Here is a 14,487-nt window from a genome sequence, read left to right as displayed (position 1 = left end):
AATGACATTAGGAGAGAGAACATGGTAAATGAAATGATTTAACACAGTTACCTAGATCGGCGTCTTTTCAACTGCACGCTTTTTACTAACCGTACAGACATGCGTTCACCATCCAAAAATAGATGACAGCTGTATTTTTCTGAATAGACTTTACGCCTACTGATTCTGATCACTGCTTCTGATTGTCACTCTTTAGGAATGATCTTGTTCTGATAGGATCATCTTTCTTTCCAAGGATCACATCTTCTGAATGAGCTGAAGCAAGTCTAGGTGATCTTCTGACAGTTGGCTCTTCAGAAATCCTGAGATTCTCTAAAGATGCAGCAACTTGATCTTCTGATCCATTGCTTCTGAGACTGCCAGCTTCTGCAGAATTGCTTCTTGGTTCTACAGCTTCTGATATATCAATATCTACATCTGCAAAATTCTCAAGCTGCTTTGGTTTTTCAAGACCAAGCTTATCATCAAACCTGATATTGATTGATTCTTCTACAATCAATGTTTCAGTATTGTATACTCTGTAGCCTTTAGAGCGTTCAGAATATCCAAGAAGGAAACACTTTTGTGCTTTAGAATCAAACTTACCAAGATGATCTTTAGTATTCAGAATAAAACATACACATCCAAAAGGATGGAAATATGAAATGTTGGGCTTTCTGTTCTTCCACAATTCATAAGGAGTCTTATTTAGAATAGGTCTGATAGAGATTATATTCTGAATATAACACGCAGTGTTTATTGCTTCTGCCCAGAAATGCTTAGCCATATTGGTTTCATTGATCATGGTTCTGGCCATTTCTTGTAGAGTCCTATTCTTTCGCTCTACAACTCCATTTTGCTGTGGAGTTCTAGGACAAGAGAAATCATGGGCAATACCATTTTCTTTGAAGAACTCCTCAAAGAATTTGTTCTCAAATTCACCACCATGATCACTTCTGACCTTTATGATTTTGCACTCCTTCTCAGATTGGATCTGAGTGCAGAATTCAAAGAACACTGAATGAGACTCATCCTTGTGTTTCAAGAACTTTACCCATGTCCAGCGGCTATAATCATCTACGATGACTAATCCATATTTCTTCCCTCTGACAGATGCTGTTTTGACTGGGCCAAACAGATCAATGTGCAAGAGTTCTAACGGCCTTGAGGAAGAAACAACATTCTTAGACTTGAATGCAGGTCTGGAGAACTTGCCCTTCTGACATGCTTCACAAAGAGCATCTGATTTGTATTTCAGATTTGGGAGTCCTCTGACCAGATTTAGTTTGTTAATCTGAGAAATCTTTCTCAAACTAGCATGCCCTAATCTTCTGTGCCAGACCCATTGCTCTTCAGAAACAGACATAAGGCAAGTCACCTTCTGCTTCTCAAGATCAGAAAGATCAATCTTATAAATGTTGTTCTTTCTCTTGCCTGTAAATAGGATTGAGCCATCCTTCTGACTTACAGCCTTGCAAGACTTTTGATTGAAGATTATATCATAACCATTGTCACTTAATTGACTTATGGACAATAAGTTATGCGTTAATCCTTCTACAAGAAGTACATTAGTTATGGAAGGAGAGTTACCAAGACTTATGGTTCCAGAGCCAATGATTTTGCCCTTCTGATCTCCTCCAAACTTGACTTCTCCTCCTGGTTTAAGCACCAGGTCTTGGAATGTAGACCTTCTTCCCGTCATGTGTCGCGAGCACCTAGAGTCCAGGTACCATGACATTTTGCTTTTTGTCCTCTTTGCCGCCAAGGATATCTGCAACAGAAATTATCTTCTCCTTAGGTACCCACAATTTCTTGGGTCCTTTCTTGTTAGTTCTCCTCAAGTTGTGATTGAACTTGGGTTTAGCAAAATATTTAACAGGAGGAACAGCATGATATTCTTTAGGTTTGTCAGCATGATATTTCTTAGGATGTGTCACATACTTCTTGGTGTGAACAGTGTTAAACTTCTGTGCATGTGAAGTGAGCCTAATATCATGTGAGTGGCCATACTTGAACTGATCATACAATGGCTTGTATGTGATTTTCATATCATCCACAGGTTCAAGTTTGTATGGGGTTTCACCCTCAAAACCAATGCCAACTCTTTTGTTTCCAGACACAGCATATATCATAGAAGCTAGCTGACTTCTGCCAATACTTCTAGATAAGAACTTCCTGAAACTTAAATCATATTCTTTCAGAATATGGTTCAGACTGGGAGTGGATTTTTCTGAATCAGAAGGAGATCCAACATTATTGGATAATTTTAAAACTTTTTATTTTAATTCAGAATTTTCCAACTCAAGCTTCTTAGTTTCAAATTCAAATTGCTTTTTCAGCTTTTTGTATTTGATACTAAGATGAGCTTTTAATTCAAGAAGCTCTGTTAGACTGGAAACTAACTCATCTCTAGATAGTTCAGAAAATACCTCTTCAGAATCTGATTCTGATGTAGATTCTGATCCGTCATCTTCTGTAGCCATCAGCGCGAAGTTGGCCTGCTCTCCTTCAGAGTCTGATTCTGATTCTGATTCAGAATCATCCCATGTTGCCATAAGACCTTTCTTCTTATGAAACTTCTTCTTGGGATTCTCCTTCTGAAGTTTTGGACACTCGTTCTTGTAATGTCCAGGCTCATTGCACTCATAGCAGACAGCCTTCTTCTTGTCAGATCTTCTGTCACCAGAAGATTCTCCTCGTTCAAATCTCTTTGAACTTCTGAAGCCTCTGAACTTCCTTTGCTTGCTCTTCCAGAGTTGGTTTACCCTTCTGGAGATCATGGACAGTTCATCTTCTTCTTCAGATTCTGATTCTTCAGGATCTTCTTCTCTAGCCTGAAAAGCGTTAGTGCATTTTTTAACATTAGATTTTAATGCAATAGACTTACCTTTCTTCTGAGGCTCGTTTGCATCCAGCTCTATTTCATGGCTTCTCAAGGCACTGATAAGCTCTTCCAACGAAACTTCATTCAGATTCTTGGAGATCTTGAAAGCAGTCACCATTGGACCCCATCTTCTGGGTAAGCTTCTGATGATCTTCTTTACATGATCAGCCTTGGTGTAGCCTTTATCCAGAACTCTCAATCCAGCAGTTAGCGTTTGAAATCTTGAGAACATCTTCTCAATGTTTTCATCATCCTCCATCTTGAAGGCTTCATATTTCTGGATTAGAGCAAGAGCTATAGTCTCCTTGACTTGAGCATTTCCCTCATGGGTCATTTTCAATGACTCATATATATCATAGGTCGTTTCCCTGTTAGATATCTTCTCATACTCAGCATGAGAGATAGCATTCAGCAAAACAGTCCTGCATTTGTGATGATTTTTGAAATCTTTCTTTTGATCATCAGTCATTTCGCTTCTCGTGAGCCTTACACCAGTAGCTTTAACAGGATGTTTGTAACCATCCAACAGAAGATCCCATAGGTCAGCATCCAGACCAAGAAAGTAACTTTCCAGTTTATCTTTCCAATATTCAAAGTTTTCACCATCGAATATTGGTGGTCTAGTGTAACCATTGTTACCATTGTATTGCTCAGCAGAGCCAGATGTAGATGCAGATGTATTTGTTTGAGTTTCACTAGCCATCTTTTACTGAAGCGTTTTTCTCTTCCTGAATCTTTTCTAAACACGGTTAAGTGTTTGCACCTTAGAACCGGCGCTCTGATACCAATTGAAGGATAGAAAAACACTTAGAAAGGGGGGTTTGAATAAGTGTAGTCTTAAAAACTTGAACGATAAAAACAAATTGCACAGTTATTTTTATCCTGGTTCGTTGTTAACTAAACTACTCCAGTCCACCCCCACGGATTGATTTACCTCACCTGAGGATTTAATCCACTAATCGCAACAGATTACAATGGTTTTCCACTTAGCCCACGACTAAGTCTTCTAGAGTATCCTGATCACAACTTGATCACTCCAGGAACAAATGCTTAGACACAAGCTAAGACTTTCTTAGAGTATCCTGACCACCACGTGATCACTCTAATTACAACTGCTTAGACACAAGCTAAGACTTCCTAGAGTATCCTGATCAACACTTGATCACTCTAGTTACTTACAAATTAATGTAATCAAATCTAAGAGTATTACAAATGCTTCTGAAAAGCTATAATCACAACAGTGATATTTCTCTTAACGTTTAAGCTTAATCTCACTAATATATTACAACAGCAATGTAGTGAGCTTTGATGAAGATGAAGTTTCTGAGCTTTTGATTTGAACAGCGTTTCAGCAAGTTTTTCAGAATAATTTCGTTCAGGATCGTTAACGTTGCTTCTCATCAGAACTTCATATTTATAGGCACTTGAGAAGATGACCGTTGGGAGCATTTAATGCTTTGCATGTTCCGTACAGCATTGCATTTAATGTTTCACGCTTTTGTCAACTACCTCGAGCCTTGTTCACGCTGTGTCTACTGACGTTGCCTTTAATAGCTTCCAACGTTCCTTTTGTCAGTCAGCGTAGCCTGCCACCTGTACTTTCGTCTGATCTGATGTTTGTTAATACAACGTTTGAATATCATCAGAGTCAAACAGCTTGGTGCATAGCATCTTCTTGTCTTCTGACCTTGAAGTGCTTCTGAGCGTGATACCATGAGAACTTCAGTGCTTCTGCTTCTGATCTCAAGTTCTTCTGATGCTTCCATAGACCCATGTTTTGATTCTGCCTTGACCATCTTCTGATGTCTTGCTAGACCATGTTCTGATGTTGCATGCTGAACCTTCTGAGACAAAGCTTCTGAGCGCTGATTTGTGCATACTCTTTATATATTTCCTGAAAGGGAAATTGCATAGGATTAGAGTACCACATTAACTTGAGCAAAATTCATATACATTGTTATCATATAAACTAAGAATATTGATCAGAACAAATCTTGTTCTAACAATGCGTTGCTCACGGCATGTTACCTCATTAATGGCATGCCCTCATCTGTCCTTGATAATAAAATCCCTCACTCAATCCGGTTTCCAAACTCTCCTCTTTACCCAATTCCTCCTCGAGTTTTCAAGTCTATGTGTTTTGTACACAATCTCTCCCTTGGTATTAATAAACTATCATCTCGATCACTAAAGTGTATCTTTGTTGGTTATCATCGATCCCAAAAGGGTTATCGTTGCTACTCACATACTGTACAATGGTACCTCGTATCGGCCGCCGTTACCTTCTTCGAGTCTGTTCCATGCTTCGAATCCAACCAAGTTACTCCAGAACCCCTTCAAGAAAGTACTTATACACCTTTTCTGGAAGTCCCATTTCCCACTATCCCTCATCATTCTAGTATTACAGTTGACCCTCCCAATACTCTCCCACTTCAAACATATCAGCGTCACCAACCCACTTCTGTCGTACCTATTCACGAGGCAATACATGTCCTTGAGGTCATTGCAGACTCTCCTCCGACGCCTTTGCCATCACCGGATCTGATCCCGCAACCTAAGTATGATCTTTCGATTGCCCTTCGAAAAGGTATACGTCAAACACAAAATTCTTCTCCATATTATATTGATTTATGTTATCATCGTCTTTCCCCTTTGAAGTATACTTGTTTGTCCTCTTTGTCTTCTATTTCTATACCTAACACTCCAAGTGAAGCATTATCTCACCCTGAGTGGAGGCAAGCAATGGTTGACAAAATATGTGCTCTTCAAAGAAATGGTACTTGGGAACTGGTTCCTCTACCCCCTGTGAAATATTTGGTAGGTTATCGTTGGCTTTATATAGTGAAGGTTGGTCTTGATGGTAAGACCAATTATTTTAAAGCTCGTTTGGTAGCCAAAGGATACACTTGGATTTTTGGGTTGGATTATAGTGATACCTTCTCGCCTGTAGCCAAGATGGCATCTGTTAGACTTCTTCTAGTCATTGCACCCATTCGACATTGACCTCTTCATCAACTTGACATCAAAAATGCCTTTTTACATGGTGATCTCGAAGAGGAAGTATATCTAGAGCAACCACCTAGGTTTGTTGCTCAGGAGAAGTCCTCACATATGGTTAGTAGGCTACACAAGTCTCTTTATGGTCTAAAGAAATCTCCGAGAGCTTGGTTTGGCAGATTCAACATTGTAGTACAACAGTTTAGTATGGTCCGTAGTGAAGCTGGCCATTCTTTATTTTATCGTCACTCTACCCAAGGGTGTATCTATCTTATTGTATATGTGGATGATATTGTGATAACTAGCAGTGATCAGCAGGGAATACTCCTGTTGAAACAACATCTCTCGAATTAATTTCAGACAAAAGATCTTAGTAAACTCCGCTACTTCTTGGGAATTTAGGTGGCCCAATCTATAGATGGCTTTATGATTTCCCAGCGGAAATATGCTATGGATATTTTGGAAGAAACATGGTTGTTGAATGCTAAACTAGTTGATACTCCTATCGATCCAAGTGTCAAACTGCTAACCAATAAGGGGGACCCTCTATCTAATCGAGGAAGGTATAGGAGATTGGTTTGAAAGTCGAATTATCTCATAATCACCCATCCAGACATCTCTTTTGTAGTTAGTGTGGTAAGCCAATTCTTAAATTCTCCTTGCCAGGAACACATGGATGTTATTGTCCGGATTCTAAGATAAATCAAGTGTGCTCCAGGAAAAGGTCTTGTGTATGAAGACAAAGGACATACTCAGATAATTAGATACTCTGATGCTGATTGAGCAGGGTCACACATTGATAGATGATCCACCACTGGGTATTGTGTACTTGTTGGAGGAAATCTTATATCTTGGAAAAGCAAGAAACACAATGTAATTGCAAGATCAAGCGTCAAGGCAGAGTATATGACCATGGCGATGGTAACGTGTGAACTTATTTGGTTAAAACAGTTGCTCAAGGAACTTCATATTGAAGAAGCAAGACCAATGACACTTATTTGTGATAATCAAGCTGCATTGCACATTGCTTCAAATTCGGTCTTCCATGAAAGGACCAAACATATTGAGATAGATCGTCACTTTATCAGAGAGAAGATCGAGTCAGACGACATCGCCACTAACTTTGTCAACTCGAATGATCAATTGGCAGATGTGTTTACAAAATCTCTTTGAAGCCCCAAAACCAATTATATATGTAACAAGTTTGGTGCATTTGACTTATATGCTCAAGCTTGAGAGGGAGTATTGATATTTGTATATAGAATAAGAATATTTTCTAAAATATTCCTCAGTATATTCCTTAGTATATTCTAGAATAGGATAGAATCAGTATGTAATTAATACTATTGATTTGTATTTTTCTCTAAATATATCATTTTTCTGCTGTGTTATTCAACACAGTTTATTCAAATGCCTCTTAGTCTTTTGTATCTTGACATAGTATTAGAGCATCATTTAAGATCAGGTATGCCACCTATTATAGTTTCCGCTATCGGGACACCCGCCATTTATTTTTTACGCTCCAATTGTCTATTTCTGGACGTGAGGAAGTGTGTTAAGAGTCCCACATCGGACTATATATGATCTAAACATGTGTTTATAATTGAAGACAGTCCTTACCCTACAAGTCGGTTTTGTAGGGTTGAGTTAGATTCAGCTACATTTCTTAACCTATACTATAAATATATACAGTATGTTGTATGCTCTAGACATAAATATATTTGTTTTTCGTTAATTCATATTAAAAATGTAATATTTTAGTAGACTAAATAATCAATTCATTTTTATTTTATTTATTAATAAATTTTTGAATTTTTTTTGTAAGATATTATTTATTTAGTTTTTATTTCTTTGAAAAGATTCAATTTAATTTCTATCTTAAACCTCTCGGTAGGGGTGTTTACAATGTGGTTTGAGTGGTTTTCACGTTAAAAGTCACTTAAACAGCGAGAGAAAAAACTTGAGGTTTGGTTTCATTCAGTTGGCTTTTAGAAATAAAAACGAATCAAATTAATGTAATTTGGAATGGTCGGTTAGTTCAACTTTTTTTACAAATTTTTTTATTGAACCAACAAATATATAAGAACAAAATAATTTAGTGTTTAGTCATTCATCTATTATCATAAAATAAATTTATAATTTTTAAAATAAATTTATAATTTGATGAATAAATATAAATTGTAGGTTAATATACATAAAATTGTATTATTAAATAAATTTAAAATAAGATATTATGTTGTTATAAGTAAGTGCATACATGTGATTGCACTATTCTATTAAAACTATGATATTTTTTGTAGTTATCAATATTTTATGTATAAGAGATAAAAAAATAATATAAATTAAACTGTTTCTTTTAATCTTATCTTTACAACGTCAATAAATTAAAATAAAAACAAAAGTAAATATATAGAAATTCTATTTTAAATAAAAATAATACTAGTATATATAAATAAATAATATTTTTTTAATATAAAAAATAATTAAATATCATTCAAAGAATATAATAAAATATACAGATAATACTTGATAATTTCTCTAATAATTAAAAATATATAATAATTTCTTAGATTTTGTAATTTAATGCATTTTGATTTGGTTCAATTTAGTTTGCAAAATATAAATCGCAAATTAAAATGAACCGTGTGATTTTATAAAAAAATGACTGAAACACATTTAAACTAAATATCGTTTTTTTTTATATAATTTTCAATTTGATTCGGTTCAATTAACGGTCATCTATTGAGTCCGTTCGGTTTTGAAAAGTTCTGCCTACCTATAAGTATTCACCTGGGCTTCTCTATATTTTCTTTTCTCTCTTTTTGTTTAGGGAATCTTCAAATGTTTGTCGTTTTGTTTAGTGAACGTGGATGGTGGTGGCTTTGTTTATGTGATAATTTGGGAAAGATAAAGATTTGAATTAAATGAAAGTGTTGTGTGATTGGTTCAGACGGAAGAGAGTTGACTATAAAATAAGAACATAGTCCTATAAATTACTATAAATTATGCATGATGATACATCTCACATATATCTCTGTCTCGCTTTTATTTTTTAATAGTAATATTTAACTTTGATACTTCTTTTCTTACTAAAGTGTGTAAGGTCATAGAAGTCACATGTTTAATGCATTTTAGTCTCACTGTTTTACCTAATCTTAGACTATTATTTTCAATAATCATAATTTTACTTTCTATCAGTGCTAAGAAACAAGAGTTTGTAAGCTGTAATACAAAGAGTTGATATTATTTAAAAGATTAACATAAAAGAAGATTATCTTACACACACAAGGCACATAACACAAAGCTTATGGCACAGAAAAAGTACCTAGCTATCACTTCTTTATTTCAACTAAAGTAACCCTCAAAACACTTACATAGAACTAACCACACCCCCCTCAAATGATTCTGTAGAGGTCTCAGCAGTAATATCCAACTCAGATAATTTCTTCTTCTTGTTAACAAAATTACATTGTGTTCTAATTTCACCTTTCTTTCCAGTAAGCACACCAATATTTCCCATTCTAATCATCGAATTCGCAAAATTCTGAAAGAAAGCATTTTGGTTATTGGCAAAATTGTTGACAATGCCAATAGTATCAGCACCTGGTGTCGAGAACAATTCTTGATCACTTTGAAGCAAACCCTTCTTAACTTGAAGATTGTTGTAGTAGTTTTTGTCTAATGTATCAGGAGTCGTTGGATCAAAATTGACACGATTATCTCCAGGTCCATTCTGAGGACATTGTTTCTGCAATACTTTTAAGTATGCTGGATCAAGAGTTGGATCAGGTTTTCCAGTATTGTTGAAGTTGAATAATCGGTCAGAGAATAAAAAGCAACGTGATCTTCCAAATGAATGAGCACCTGAAATTATTATCGAAGTATATATATTATAAAAGTGTTTAATTTTCACGATTTCAGTAGGTACAGGTGTTGTAATATAATTTAACATAAAAATAGTTAATAACCGTATCTGTATCGACATACCAGAGAGTGATACTAGATCAAGTGTGGTGAGACCTTGATCAGCAAAAGCAGATTTCAGTTCAGTTAGACTGGAAGATGGGCCTGGAAGATTCTGATTAGCAAGGTCTTGATTTGCTGTTAAACTATCTCTTCTTCCTAATGGAACCAACCAACCTGGACCTCCGGTCTGTGAACATAAATTAGTTAATAAAAATGTTATGATTTTTTTTTGTGAAAACTTGTTTCTTGAAACTAAAAATTTATATTTACCACAACGGAAGATACTTCAGCAGAAAGTGTAACAATATCAGCACAAGAAACAGTGTTGGGACAAGCTTTCTCTACGGCTGTTTTGATCTGATTTATAACATCTAAACCTCTTAAGGAATTGATATTTGGTCCGGCTTCTTGTTCGGTCACAATAGTAGAAGTTTTGTTCAACAAAACGGATGCATCACAACCCTGTTATAAGAAAATAGTTAAAGTTTATTTTATAACTTATTAAGAAAAACACAGCACAGATATATGTATGTATACATACTTGAACGAAGCAATCATGAAAGAAGAGCCTAATGAGACTAGCAGGCATTCGGGGATCTTTCTTAGCAACTTTGGATAAGACTTTAAGTACTATAGGCTGCAACTGGGGACAAGTTTTAGCATAAAAATTTGGGTCAAGTTGTGCATCTGAGGAGAAAGTTAACCCTCCAAACACAATTGCAACACAGCACAGAGCTGTGGCTAAGAGACGAAGCGGGTTCATTTTTTTCCCTTACTGATATTAGAGCTTTATGTATTTCAAGTTGGTGCTTGACTAGGCAGAAAATGTGACTTTATTTATAGGCTCATGACATGACTAGGGGCTTGTGGTTGCCATGTGAATAATAGTACTAATGATATATTGCATCAATATTTAAGACACACTTGTAAATTTTTAATCACTTTTAGTTACTGCTTTCTTGATTTTCCAACAATTTTATTAAAACTTTAAATTAAAATAACTTTGTAAGGTGAGTGGGATTTTAACGCATATGTTGTTTAAGTCTAGTGCGTGTCTTTATCTAGTTAAAAGAAGCAATTAAACAAAAATAACATCTATAAGGTAGCAAAAATGAAAGGCAAAATAAAATTATAACATATATTGATATTGATAGTAGATTACACTTGTCTCTTTATAAATTGTTTTTTATTATAATGAGTAATTTATCTATTTTTGTCAAGGTAACCTAATAATAACCAGACTGCTAAATTGCAATTTTTCATAGGGACTAGTGCATTGGCGGAGACCTAGTAATTTATCTTCCAAAATATGCTCGTTCTGGTTTAAGTTTCAAGCCTTTCAAGCTGTCAGATAACCTAGAGTTTAATGTTTTGCAATTTGCCGATGATACCATCATTTTGAGTCACGCGTCTTGGGATAACATTTGGGATACTAAAGTTGTGTTACGAGGATTAAATCTTGATTCTGGTTTAGGTTTCAACTTCCATAAAAGCAAAATCTTGGGCTTTAACATTAAAACAAATTTCTTATTGGATGCATGTGATTTTTTTATCACTTGTAATTAGTTCATTCCCTTTTAATTTCTTGGGAGTTCCCATAGGGTGTAATCCTCGTAGATGAGCGTCATGGGATCCAATTCTTTCTAAACTCCACTTTATGCTTTCTTTGTGGAAAGCAAGTTTATTTCTCTGAGAGGTTGATTGGCACTTTTAAATTTTAATTTGATAGCTATCTCACTCTTCTTTTTGTCATTCTACAAAGGGTCGAAAATAGTGGTCTGGGAAATCACCAAAACTTAGCGTACTTTCTTGTGGAATGGGGTTGAAAATCAGAGGAGAGTTAATTGAGTCTCGTGGTCTACAATTTACATATCAAAGATTGAGGGTGGATTGGATGTTAAAGATTGTGAATCCTTCAATCGGGCCCTTTTGAGTAAATGAGAGTGGAATATTCACTCAGTCAAAGAAACATCATGGCTTTCTCTTCTACCATTCAACTATGGTGACATAAAGGGCTTAATTATTGATCCTCTGTGGTCAGTAAATTTCAAGAAGTGTTCAATCTGGTGGAGGGACATGCGTATTTCTCTGGTTAGTTTGAGGGAAAATCCTAACTTATTTAGAAATAACATCTCTTGTAAACTTGGTAATAGTCCAAACATCGACTTCTAGAGGAATAACTGGCTTGCTCTTGAATCTCTAAAGCTGCAATTTCCTTGTATGTTTAGTTTTGTGCAGGTCGATCGGTTTAAAGTTTGTGAGTTGGGACAATCGTTCAACCATATATGGACCTGGAACTTTGAATTCTTCTTTAACAGACCTCCAAATTCAACAGTAACTGATTGAGAAGCTTTACATAATATCCTTTTGAACATCAGTTGCATCGCTGCTATTAACGATTCTTTTGTGTGGTGGTGCCATGCAGGGGGGTTTTTCGATCAAATTTGCGTACTCCAAGTTGGACTCTCTAACTCACACAGGTTCTCTCATTAATCCTAACTTATCTTCTATTTTAATATGTATGTGGAAATCAAGCTTTCCTTTCAACATCCAAGTTTTTGCCTGGAGAGTGATGCTCAACTGGCTTCAAACTAGAGATGAATTGGAGAAATGTGGTATTCTTAGTGGTCCTCGTAACCTAGTTTTCCCCCTTTGTTTAGACCCTAAAAAAAGTCATACTCATCTCTTTCTTTTGGGTCTTGTGACGCTTGAAGTGTGGCATCAACCCTTCGCCTGGATTGATCTTAGCAGGAGGTTGAACGCTGGTAACATCCTTAATCAACTCATGGTTATGAATCCCATTTGAAAGGTAGAGTCAAGAAAAGTTTAAGGCTTATATTATGGCTTGCTACTGTTTGGTCGGTTAGGTTGATCATAAATGATATGCTCTTCAACGGAGAGTGCAAAGGTGTATCTAAATAGTTTTACTTCATAAATCTCTCTCTTGGGAATGAATTTGAGCTAGATAAAGGGTCCGTAGACGATATAGAACACAATGATTTCTTAATTTCTTAATTTATATTCTCTAATTTAAAATTGATTTCTTACTTTTAATTGTTTTCCTTTATATTAGGGTAGAGTACCTCTTCTACTCACATTAATACAAATCTTCTACTTATAAAAAAAATCTACTATCTATTCATTAATAATAGATTGACCAAATTGTCTAAATTACTCTTTCACCAAAATTTATTTGCACTAATAAAAGGTCATTTTTGTAACTAACAAATTAAGTATTCACTCTTTCAGCTTTATTGAATGGATGCCCCAAGTGTTAGCTTTTCATTGGTCCGAATTAAATAACATTTTTCCTACAACTTTATTGCATGAATGATGACATCACATGTAAGCCATGGATGATGGAAGTCATATTTAAATTTCTTTTACATTTCATTTTCCCACACTTTCTTACTTTCATTTTAATTTTTCTTAATTTATTTATTATCACAAAAAATATTAATAATCTATTTTTAAATTTTAATCTTACTAAAAATTTCAAATTTCTTTCACATTTCATTTTTCCATACTTTCATTTTAATTTTTCTACATTTATTTATTATCGCAAAAAATATTAATAATCGATCATTTAATTATTATTCCCAAAAATATTTAATTATTTCACGGGCCACTACCAACTCAATATTTAATTTTTTTTTAATCGATCATTACACATTTTCTCTATCTTAATTAAAATTTCAAATTTCTCTCACATTTTTTCACACTTTCTTACTTTCATTTTAATTTTTTCTCTATTTATTTATTTATTATCTCACGGGTCACTATCAACATAATGTCTATTTTATTTTAATCAATCACTGTCTTTATTTGAGAGATAATATCTTTATTTTTATTTTTTTCTCCATCTCACGATTTTTTATCATTATTTAATACAATTAAATTTCCATGATTATTGTTTATTTTACATTTGTTTTTAAATCTATTTTATATCGCATCAAATTATTTTTTTATTTCACGGGTCATTATCAACATAGTAGCTATTTTATTTTAATCAACAATTACTATTAATTGAGAGATAATTTTTATTTTTAAATGTTAATATTTCATTTTTATTTGCATTTGTTAAAACTTTATTTGCATTTGTTAAAATTTTATTTTTTTCTCCAACTCACATGTCCTTTTTTATATGGTTCTTTATTACACACAAAATTAGCACATGAGTACGATAATAATGTTTAATCTTAAGGGCCACTTTCAATACAATGCCTATTTTATTTTAAACAATAATGACTTTTATTTGAAAACTAAAGTATTTATTTTCAAATTTCAAAACGATTCCTATGGATATTCGGTTTTCAAAGAATTGGGAGTATAACAGAGCAATCAATAAAACTCTAACTCTATTCAAGTAAAACAATTCCTTTTAATTATGCATATTGCTTATAATTCCTTTTATTTATATTATTCATATCATTACAAAAATACTACACCAAAAAAAAAAATCACCCGTGCGGAAGCACGGGTCTCTGACTAGTATATAGTAAAAAACTTTGAAGGGTAAGTTTTTTTTACTACTATGTCTATTTTTTTAATTATATTGTTAAACAATTAATTATCAAATGAGAAAAAAGAGTATGTATTGACAGTGTAAAATAATTTTACATTGTCAACGGACTATATTCTGTAAAATTTCATTTTAATTT

General features: G+C 34.2%; 1 protein-coding gene across 1 annotated transcript; it reads right to left on the bottom strand.

Annotated features, from left to right (window-relative positions):
• Positions 1-9,074: 9,074 nt before the first annotated feature.
• On the bottom strand, positions 9,075-10,648 carry LOC131625723 (peroxidase E5-like). Its single transcript, XM_058896565.1, has 4 exons — positions 10,368-10,648; positions 10,097-10,288; positions 9,848-10,013; positions 9,075-9,724 (listed from the first exon to the last, which is right to left on the bottom strand). The coding sequence occupies exons 1-4, from the start codon at positions 10,587-10,589 to the stop codon at positions 9,231-9,233; spliced, it is 1,074 nt and encodes a 357-aa protein (XP_058752548.1). The 5' UTR covers positions 10,590-10,648; the 3' UTR covers positions 9,075-9,230.
• Positions 10,649-14,487: the final 3,839 nt, after the last annotated feature.

The sequence above is a fragment of the Vicia villosa genome, unplaced genomic scaffold (genome assembly GCF_029867415.1).
Source record: "Vicia villosa cultivar HV-30 ecotype Madison, WI unplaced genomic scaffold, Vvil1.0 ctg.000233F_1_1, whole genome shotgun sequence".
Classification (NCBI taxonomy): domain Eukaryota; kingdom Viridiplantae; phylum Streptophyta; class Magnoliopsida; order Fabales; family Fabaceae; genus Vicia; species Vicia villosa.
Note: the sequence above shows the minus strand (reverse complement) of the source record. Positions and strands in the feature narration are given on the sequence as shown.

What these genes read in the sequence shown, in the direction of transcription:
- LOC131625723 (XM_058896565.1), bottom strand. Translation starts at nt 10,589, where the DNA reads ATGAACCCGCTTCGTCTCTTAGCCACAGCTCTGTGCTGTGTTGCAATT. An exon ending in CTGAAGTATCTTCCGTTGTG is followed by an intron (nt 10,014 to 10,096) that starts GTAAATATAAAT and finishes TTATGTTCACAG; the next exon opens with ACCGGAGGTCCAGGTTGGTT. An exon ending in TGATCTAGTATCACTCTCTG is followed by an intron (nt 9,725 to 9,847) that starts GTATGTCGATAC and finishes TAATAATTTCAG; the next exon opens with GTGCTCATTCATTTGGAAGA.